The 10,951-nt window shown below is 42.8% G+C and overlaps 2 protein-coding genes across 2 annotated transcripts; both read left to right on the top strand.

Annotated features, from left to right (window-relative positions):
- Positions 1–160: 160 nt before the first annotated feature.
- LOC129755336 (probable ribosome biogenesis protein RLP24) lies at positions 161–1,057 on the top strand. The gene is made up of 2 exons (XM_055751770.1): positions 161–341; positions 406–1,057. Exons 1-2 carry the CDS (start codon positions 261–263, stop codon positions 910–912), a joined length of 588 nt encoding a protein of 195 aa, XP_055607745.1. The 5' UTR covers positions 161–260; the 3' UTR covers positions 913–1,057.
- Positions 1,058–1,537: 480 nt separating this feature from the next.
- LOC129757283 (neither inactivation nor afterpotential protein G-like) lies at positions 1,538–10,507 on the top strand. The gene is made up of 4 exons (XM_055754449.1): positions 1,538–1,768; positions 1,828–2,030; positions 2,107–2,364; positions 9,151–10,507. Exons 1-4 carry the CDS (start codon positions 1,609–1,611, stop codon positions 10,471–10,473), a joined length of 1,944 nt encoding a protein of 647 aa, XP_055610424.1. The 5' UTR covers positions 1,538–1,608; the 3' UTR covers positions 10,474–10,507.
- The last annotated feature ends 444 nt before the right edge of the window (positions 10,508–10,951 follow it).

Here is a 10,951-nt window from a genome sequence, read left to right as displayed (position 1 = left end):
TAAATAAAAGTTTTTTATGCTTATTTTGCATTAAAAAAATTGTTGCATGATTTTATGCCCTTTCGATTTTTAATTCCGAAATTTGGTTAATCTCCATGCCGATTGTAAGCCTTTTGCCTTTAGCGTGCAGCAGGTAGTTTTCATTTGACGGTACTTGACGCACCGTTCTTCTTTCCTTTTTATTTACAAAACACATGTGCTTGTTTTGTAATTCCTCAGTTGGCACAAATTCTACTTTTTTGTGCTGAAATCACATCAAAATGAGGATAGAAACGTGTTATTTCTGCTCCAGTAAGATCTTCCCCGGTCACGGGATGGTTTTTGTGAGGAATGACTGCAAGGTAAGTTGAGAATTCCAGGATGAAAAATGTTCGGAACTAACCTGATTTGTTTACCTCGCTACAGGTATTTCGGTTTTGCCGTTCCAAATGCCGCCGTGCGTTCAACAAGAAAAAGAACCCGAGGAAGACCCGCTGGACCAAGGTTTACCGGAAGACTAACGGCAAGGAGCTCACGATCGACCCGGCCTTCGAGTTCGAGAAGCGCCGCAATGTTCCTACCAAATACAACCGGGAACTGTGGAGCAAAACGATCGATGCCATCAAAAAGATCACCGAAATCAAGGAACGACGGGAGCGACACTTTGTCATGGAACGGCTGCGAAAGGCTCGGGATCACGAAATCCACCGGGACATTGTGGATGTGCAGAAGAACATCTCCCTCATCCGGTCACCTGCGGTCGGTCTCAAAGAGCGCCGCGCCAAGGAGGAAGCCCAACAGTCGGCCCTGCTCATGGACGTGGAAGGCGAGGACGAGGAGGAAATCGAGTACGTGGACGCCCGTCAGCTGGAAAAGCAGCTGGAAGAATCGTCCGCCATGCTAGAGGAGGATGCCGAAATGATGAAGGCTTAGGTTTTCGGATTCGCGGCTCCATTAGGTTATGTTTTTAAGGATGTTCTCTAAGCTAAGTACCCCCTTTACTTCCCGTAAGTACCGAAATTGAGATATAATATTTAACTTCTTAAACAGTTGAAAATGAAAAGCAAATGGTACACGAGCGGACTGTATGATTGGGAAAGAAATTCCTTACTAGGCAATAAGTTATCAATGGATTCAGTCAGTCGTCTGGTTTGGAAGGTATTCGAGGCAGACTGAAAAAAAATCGATATTTGCATCGTAAAACGTCACACTGCTGTGCATGATGGATTGTCGTTGGCTTTCGTTTTGTTCGCATTCGCCTACGCACGCTACGCTAATGAGATTACTCGAAGAAAACGAAAACATGCCAGATATGTCCCCTTTTTTTGCTAAGTTTATCGAACTTCATTCATTGAAGTATCGAAGTACTAAGTTGATATCTGAATTCAAGTTTCAATTGTGTTCTTCGTTTTAAGAAATTGATTTCTAGAACATATTTGTTGAAACTTGAAAATCACATGAAAATTTTAGGAATCGATTCTAGAGTACAACCCTTGTTACGCTCATGGCACCACTTTTACATTTTTGAATGGAAGGAAAAAATCGCTGGGCAGTCCAAAATAACTTTTGCCCGATTCAGTATCGCAATCGGGATCGCCTTGTTAACATTGTGTTTGAAAATCGGTCTAAATGGGTGTCCTCCGGAATCTTATTCTGGCCTTAGTCACCCTTCTAGGCATTGCTCTGTTGTTTGTAACGGTAACCTGGAAATGGCTCAGCTACGAATTGATCCCCAATAGAGTTTATGACATTGGCCAGATTCAGAATATGTCCTTCGATTATATAGTTGGTAAGGTTTAATAAATGTCTTTTAACTTGTTGGTCTTTAAAAAAATATATTTTCTTCAGTTGGTGCCGGAACTGCCGGATGTGTGCTGGCCAATCGACTCTCGGCAGACGCGAACCATTCGGTTCTGCTCATCGAAGCAGGAGACGTTTTCGGTGCAGCATCGATTGTTCCGTTGTTCAGCACGGCCATGCAACAAACCGAAGTGGACTGGGCATTCCGCACCACCCCGCAAAAGCATTCCTCGCATGGTCTGATCAACAACGTGAGTATTTGTAGTAAATTTTTAAATTATCAAAAGTAAGCGTGACATTTAAAATGGGTCTCTTTCTCAACAAAAGCAACAATTTCTCCCACGGGGACGTGGCCTCGGCGGGTCCGGTCAGATCAATTACATGTTGCACTTCACCGGCATCGAGCAGGATTTTGACCGTTGGCAGCAGCTGGGAGCGCCGGATTGGGGCTACGCACAGCTGAAGCCATATCTGGAGAAACACGAGCAAGAACACCAGCCGAAATCAGTGCCACCAGAAGGCGTCGACCTTCTGGATGTTGGATGTGGGACAGCCGGATCGAGGAAGGATGATGAAATATTTGAGGTGAGTGCTTTCGGGTTTTTTCTGTTTATTTGTTGGCGCGCACGCGAGTTTGCAAGCACGTGGTATTGCTAATGTTGGCTGGTAGACACGATAATCCTGTTGAACATTGTGTACACGTTTTTTGGGGGACGAAATTTTGTTGCTGCGCTCCTACATAGGTGACAATAGAGGAGTGCTTTACAAGCCCTATTTTTTTTCAAGTTTATGAGTTATCAGGCATTTGAACAAAAAAGGTTTCGATTTCATAAAATAAGAGTTTAACTTTAAGAACCGTAATTTATGTTGGTTACTTAATTAACCGGCCTTATCGGTGAAAAGTCATTTCCTTATTAGTAAGAATATCTTAAGATTATGAAATTTTATGGACGGATAGAAAGTCAGAAGAATTGAAAAATGGTGAAAATGCGCGAGACGAATTATATTTAGAAACATTATTATCACATAACAAATTTTTGTTCAGCACGGGTCAACTACTATGAAGTGGAAGATATTGATAGAGTTGAATCTACCACCGCAAGTTTCCGCTTATGGGGTGAATCATGCTAGGCTAACTAATGTGTGGTGACTTCAATTTTGTCCAGTTTAAATATTGGTTTTAGGTATACCAGTTTTAGCACAATTTTAAATTTTGGAATCGGCTAAAACACGCGCTCCCCACCGGTGTGATAGCAAATTTCCAGGATTTCATTAACTTAAAGTCTTTTTAATGAAGTTTGTTCGAAACAAGTAGAAATGGATTGACGATTGAATACCTTTCTTTTTCTAATTGATTTCGACCGATTTCTTCCAGGCAGTAACGAAACCCCCTGTCAAACCAGTTGAAATTGATTTTTATCTATGATTGAAAGAAGCTTTAATCATGTCAGTTTAGTCAATGTTATCGAACAATATATCATATTTCAAAGTTTTTATATTTAAACCGTGAAATATGATGTATGTTTTGCGTTAATTTCATTAGGTTGCTTCTGTTATTTTCCTTTTCTTATTCATACAACGTTTGAACTCGATAAACGATCGGAATAAAGGCTTATAACTGTTGGGAATTTTGAAATCGATAACTGTACTGAAACAGCAATTTACGCCACCGGTGCCTAACGGACTGTTTTAGCGTGGTCGAAAACCGTGTTTTGCATACACCTTTGGGACAGCCCTAAGAAGGTGCTGCTTCATAATCGCCCAGTACTTCTCAATAGGGCAGAACTCCCGAGTGTTGGGAAAAGGCATGAGGCCAAATCCGGCCAGAAGATTGTTGGGACCTTATGGGCCTTCAGGAGAGGAAGCAACCGCTTCTTGAGGCTCTCTTTCATGTACACCTGTCCGTTCATCGTGTCCTGGGTCACAAGAGGTGCACTCCGCTTTCCGCACGTGAAGATGGCTTGCCAAACCAGGAATTTATTCGCAAAATTGAACATCTTCTGACATGCTCCGGAACGTTGAACTGTGTTGGCTGTGAAAAACAGGTTGCCGGGGATCTGTTTGAAGTCGACCTTCACATATGTTTCGTCGTCTATGATGCAGCATTCAACTTTCGTCAGCATGTTGAGGTACAACTTCCTGGCACGGGTTTTGGCGGACTTGTTCTGCTTCTCTTCGCGATTATAGGCCTTTTGTACCTCGAACGTTCGAAGTCCAGCCTTAGTTTTGGCCTTCTATGAAAACTTCGGCTTAGGTGCAGCTTCTGAGTCACATCCTGAACGGAGGCGTTCGGGTTTCGGTTGAAGGCCCCAACTACGCGGTTGTGATTTTTGATGTTGTATGGAATACTTTTGACGTAGAATTACGTCTTACGGCAACACTATAGGGGGGTAAATTGAAATCCCCGAACGGATCTCGCTTCACGAAAAACGCCTCTTTCAGAGACATCTTTCTTAAAAGACATACCAAGCCTGCTTAACGTTGATTGGCTATTCGAAAATGAAAAAAACTTGGACGCCCCGCCCCTTCATGATTTTTGTTTTTTCCAGCCAACGAAAGTTATAAAAGAAGGAGTCGACTGACGTTTTGTTTCATTTGTTAAGAAAAACTCAAACTTGTGACATGTGCAGCAGCCGAGATGGCCACCAGTGCGCCGGTAAAAAATTGTGACAGCTGAGATGATATATCACACACACACACACACACACACACACACACACACACACACACACACACACACACACACACACACACACACACACACACACACACACACACACACACACACACACACACACACACACACACACACACACACACACACACCTCCCATCACAAAAAAAAACCTCCCATGGAACATCACCCGTCAGCCGCCGCCCTCTTCCCACATCACCCATCATACTTCCCATCCCCACCCTTCGCTCACAATCCACCAGCCACCCATCGCAAACCATCAACCCATCGCACACTACCACCCACCTAACCTCACCACCTCTCGCACACCTCCACACACCCATCTCACACCTCCCAGCCATCACATGCCACCCACTCTTCGCACATCACCACCCACCCATCGCACACTACCACCTACCTATCGCAAACCACCACCTACCCATCGTACACCACCACCCACCCATCGTACACCACACCACACCCATCCATAACGCCCACTCAACGCACACGTCTTCCAAACATTTAAAAAGATCAAGAACAACTCTTTGAAAATTTTTGGCCCTGAAAAGGGCCGTTTATAATTCTTTGATGAAATGAATGTAAACATGGTTAATTTAACGCCTTCTTCGGAATCCTAGGTAAAATCAACATTTTAAGTTAGTGATTGCAATGTGATCTGAAGGGAAATGAAAACATAATACTGATTCCAACGAGACGCATGAGGCTAAACAGTTCGAGAGCTTTTGCACTGAGTCAAGCGTTTAGATCAAAGCAGTCATTGAAAGCTATTCTCGCAAGCGTTTGATGCAAAGCTCGTGTGTTGATAACATTATTTGCATAACTGCCGGGCGCATTCATTTCGACGACATCGGTTTTGTTTCTGCTTATACTTATATTTAATTCGCCTTTTGTTATGCAGTTGAAGAAGCTGCATACGATCTTTATGGGTCGTTTTAGACCATTAATAGGTATTAAAACGACAATTTGGGGAAGACTGACTTTCCTTGAAGATCATTTCCTTTAAAAAAATCGACCTACTTCATTCTAGAATGCTAATTTAAGACGAAAAACACATTGACACAGGACAGACTAACGTAATTCTACGTGAACTTATCGGTCGTTTCTTATATACAACCTCTGTAACTTTTTCCTTTACTTCTGGGCTTCCAATCGGTGGTTAATCGTTCCTCGATCCTTTTTCTCGTGATGAATGCGCAAGATTTTATTACGCAAAAAGCTGTTCTTTCGACTCCATTTCCGCGAGTTTTGATCACAGGACTTTTAAACTTGCAGGATGTAAACAATGCACTATGAACTAAATCCACCCAAATTATCATTAAATTCTACCCAACGGTTAAAAAATTAGAAAATTTCAAAGTGTGGCAATTTCATCGTGGACACCCTTTATCATCATCTTTAACTCACTCAGACGGCTGACACAATTAATGCCATTCGAAGCTGTCAGTTCCTGCCACAAGCGCCTTGTCCAACTTTTCTTCAGCTATCATCTGCCGCAACAGCTGGTGTCTTATATAGGTTGGTGGTGGTGGTTGAGGTTGAGTTGGACGATCTCTATTCTCTTGACGCCCGGGGTTGTACCGCCTGCGCCTTTTTATAGGCGGGGCACCTTTCGCCAGCAGCAAGTTCGAGGGTCAACGCAGAAATATGTGGCAAACTATTATATCCGAAGGGATGATTCCTTCATCTTCAGATCTTCAGATTATCCTGAAAAACATGAACTTGAAAATTATGAAAAGCATCGCAGATTTTATCGAGTCGGCCTAGATTGATATTTAACCCAAGTAACAATTTTAATTTTATAAGAAACTGGAAGAGAGATATAAAACCTCGTTATAAAACGACGTTAAGTTTTTTAAACCCCATTAAAACATGTATAAAACACCTTTAAGAGTAAAAAGGCCCACCTACAGGAGGTTCTGAAGAGAACATTACAAGAACCTTATACAACCAGTTTTTTCGTCAGCAGGTTAGATAATTAATTCTCGATGCACATTATTTTTTTTGCGTGAATAATTTTCATCCGGGAAAGGTTTTGAAGTTGCTTGTATTGGTATAAAACGAAAAATATATCATTCGCCAAGACTAAAAAAACGACTAGCGACTAGTAAAAGTACTGTTGTGTTCATAATATATTTATAAATGGGTTTTTCGATATCTTAACGGGTTGCGCTTTCATTTTTATCGATTAATATTTGAAAAAAACTGGTGAATAAACCGCGCGCCCACTTAGACTTGCGGGATAGTAAATCTTAATATAGAATGATGTATTACAAACCAACTTTTAGGGATTCTAAATCTGTTTTTTTTTCTTAAATTGAATGGATGGCTAAATGCAAAAACCACAAAACAAATAAAAACTCACTAGGTATAGCTGTTTATCATTATTATGCATTTATTTAAACTTTTCACTTCTGTTAAAGAAACACTGCTCCGAAGATGGCTACCGCAAGCTTGGTTACAGGGGTTCTTTACTCGCTTCCGGGCACTTTTCGGAGCCATCTGATTTTTCCAAACTCCGAAAGTTGATGGTATCTGCTTCCGTCAAATTTGACCCGCCTCCGGCAGATTGGGAAGTTTGGCAGGGTTCTGCAATATAACCAAAAAATTAATTTTATCATTTTAATATGAATGAATTGAAACACCTACAAGCTCTTCCTTGCTCTGTCGAACTTATTCCTACAGGGTCCGGCTGCTAACACTCGTACCGCTCCTATAATGGCCAAGCAGTGGCGACAGCAGCTCTTCCCTGAATTTAATTGTGTGTTCGCCGGAAGTTCTTGAACCTGCTCCAGTTTCAGCTCCTCGAGTATTCGGATACTTATTAGAAAATAAGCCTAAATTACAGTTTGTTTACATTGCAAACTGAGGTTTTTTTTCTTTTTCTCAACCATTTGAAACGTCATTCACGCTTATTCAAGAATACCCATTTCGGTTTTATAGCAAAGTTTTAAAATTGCTGTATAGAGGCCTTGAATGCCAATAAATAGACGGTTAATATGAATAATCGTGAACTAGATAGGGGTTTTAAAAACAGGTTGTGTAGTCGTTTTGTAGCTGCCTCGCAGATAGTTTTTATAACGATCTTCGCAAAATAATCTTTACAGCCTTCAACGCTTTTTCAATCCCTCTAAAAAACCTCCCTATTTTCTTACAAAACTATTAGGAGTTTAAAATGTTGCTTGGGTAATGTTTGAATAAGTGATTTTTTTAAGTTCTCACCAAGCTTGATCAAACAATAGTAACAAGAGACCAGAGAGATTAATTAATAAAAAAAATTGGCAGGGCACCTAGGGTTGTCAACAGCGTAGACAGGGCACTTTGTAGTTGGCCGACTTGTGGCCGGTTTCACTGCAGCGCTAGCATATGCCACTTCTATCTTACACAGTGCAGTTGAACGACTTATGGCCGAACTCCGTGCTTCAAGCACATGTCCCTTTGTGGGGGATGGATATCTGACAGATAGACCATCCCATCTTTAGCCAGCCACACTTAAGTGCTGCGTTTACTGATGCAACCGGAAGCTTCACAAAACCGACCTGCATTCCAGATCTGGGGGGTCCGAGTGGATTTTACACTGCTCGACCAGTGCCACCCGCAGATCCTCCTCTGTTGTGATCTCGGCCAGGTTTTTAATCCGGATGGTCACTTCTTTACAGAGGGCACGTACTTCGGCCTTGTCACCAAGAACTTCGGCCGCCTTAGCCGTGAAGGTGTTTCCCGCGCCACGCGTATGTTCCAGGATCACTCGCTGTTATTGCCGAGATCGGCGAGGTTCTCATATGTGAGCACCTGTCCTAAGACATCTGCGTACGTGCCCTCGGGTGCCTTGACGACAATTGTCTCTCCCCTCTCCTTGACGCGACGTTAGCGTCGTTGGAGTCTGGGTTTGGCTTTATTTTGTCTCCGCATCCTTGGGCCTCCCCTTTTTGTGCGAAAACGTCTGCCATTGCGGTTACCGGCTTTCTGGCAGGAAACCTGCCAGATGCCCGCTAAAGATTTCGTTTTGCTGTCCATTTTTTTTTTTTCAAAATATCTCCCCACTAGCGGTCCAAATATTTTGCTGCTCGGTGCGAATAGATGGCTCGTTCGATCTATTCGAAACCGAGCAGCAGCGCATACGATCGGGCATGGTACGGTATGGGCATGACAGTCACCCGTGACAGTCCTGCCCAAAACTGTCACGCCCTGCAGCCGACAGTTGGATGAAATTATTTTCGAAACAGGAGGCATGAAGGGATGAAAACCGAACTGTCGCGCTACAGCTTAAAGCACAACATTTTCGGCAACACATGCTTTGAGCCGATTGTTCAGATACAGCCTGGGTTCTCGCACGTGTGCGATGTAGCCGAAGCGTTCCGATTCGTTACAGACGGTACAGCAGCAAACCGAGTGGCAAGGAAAACCGAGACATAGCAAAGCTGTACTTTTCAGAAGCCCGGCCAGGCCACCAAGCGCGGATGATATTCCGCAGGCAGCGGTTTACAAATACTTGCAGTTTGTTTAAAAGTTAATTAAAGTGCCCAAGTAAAATGAAATAAAATTAAAAATAATAAATAAACATGTATCGCATGTGTTGAGTACTGATCGATAGCTTTAAGAAACAAAATGTAGAAAGTTTATGTTAGGCTCACGTAAGCGACTCAATATACAGTTACAAATATAGTTACGTTCTTTCAGCAAAACCAATATCCAACTTTCATCCAAAGCGACAAATCTCCGCAGCTCGAGTTCTGCAGCAAAACTTCACCACCGACAACCGTTGAACCTAAACTTCATGTTACACCGGTAAGAACGGACGAAAACCTCCTCGCCAAGGCTTTCACCGACGTTGGCTTGGAGCTATCATCGGAATATCGTTTCGAGGCCGCCAAATATACCATCCGCAAGGGAGTACGCTGGAGCAGCTACCACGCCTACCTTCGACAGGCATTCGGTCGCCCGAATCTATACATCTTAACCAACACCGTGAGCCAGAAGATTCTTTTTGATGATCGCAAGCGTGCTACGGGGGTTCGGATCAGTGATGAAGATGAAAATCCCGTTGAATTGAAAGCAAACAAAGAGATTATTTTGAGTGCTGGGGCAATACAGACGCCTCAACTGCTAAAATTGTCTGGAGTGGGGCCAGCTTTGGAGTTGAGAAGGCATCGGATACCTTTGGTTCACGATTCACCAAACGTTGGTCAGAATTACTTTGACCATTTGAATCTACCGTTGTTTGTTTCGATTAACACCAGTGCAAGTGTGACGTTGACAAAGGTCCTGGATATTCGCTCTCTGAAGAGCTATCTTCGTGATGGAAAAGGAGTTCTATCGACTACGGCTGTTGCTGGCATTGGTAGTAATGCGAGGTCTGGGGGCCACTCCGGGATAATTTTGTTCGGAATGGGAAGCGTTGATGAGCAAGCTTTGAGGCATGTGTCCAATATGGATGAAAGCACTTTTAGAGCGTTTTTCCCGTTGCACCATAACACCAGTCAGGAGGGATTCTTGATGCTGAACACGTGTCACCATCCGAAGAGTCGAGGCGCCGTTTATCTGCGAGATTTGAAGGCCAATTCATCACCTTTTATCAATCCGAATTATCTGAAGGATAGATTCGACATCGATTGTATGATCAAGGCAATTCGAACGGCGGCGAAGACCGTTAATAGTGTGGCTTTTCAGAAGTTGGGGGCCAAGCTGCACTGGCCAATGTTGAAGAGGTGCGCCAACTTTGGACCGTATGAAGAAGATTTTAAAACTAACCGGCCTAGTGAGCGATACTTGGAGTGTATTTTGCGAATATCTGCCCTTACTGGACATCATCCCGGGGGAACGGCTGCTATTGGAGCTAATTCGGATGCTCCCATCGATAACGAGCTGCGCGTCAATGGTGTTTGTGGCCTACGAGTGGTCGATGGAAGTGTATTTCCTGCACCCGTTTCGGGTACACCAAATTCTGTGATAGTTGCCGTTGCCGAGCGAGCGGCCGATGTTATTCTGAGAGATAAAGTTTGAACGTAGAATTTTTCTAAAGGATTTAATCTAACAACTGGTTTGTTTTTGCTTTAGAAAGAAACTCCATTCAATTGTTGAAATCAAATTTGTAGAAAGTAGGACACAAATCTTGCCCGTCCGTTACATTATATGGCTCATCAAAAAATTGGCACAATGCCTTGATCTGGGTATTGTGGATTCCCAGAAGTAAACACTATTCATGTTCATTTTAGACTGCCGCATAACTGACCTCATTGCTTTTTGGAAGGGTTAATTCATAGTTGTGCTAGCAATTGCTAACATCATTGATGTTTAGTTTTTTTTTACATATTTCCAATAGAAGCATACGTAAGGATTCCACAAGACGTATCCACCTTCAAAATAACTGATAACTTGAACAAAACTTGCTGTCTACTTTTTCCCTGAACAATGCTGTTTATGAAAAAAAGCGAATTGATAGCGTTATGAATCGAAACGTTTTTATACTTTGTTTATTCAA

Source organism: Uranotaenia lowii, chromosome 3 (assembly GCF_029784155.1).
Source record: "Uranotaenia lowii strain MFRU-FL chromosome 3, ASM2978415v1, whole genome shotgun sequence".
Classification (NCBI taxonomy): Eukaryota; Metazoa; Arthropoda; class Insecta; order Diptera; family Culicidae; genus Uranotaenia; species Uranotaenia lowii.
This window is presented reverse-complemented; position numbering and strand designations above follow the sequence as displayed.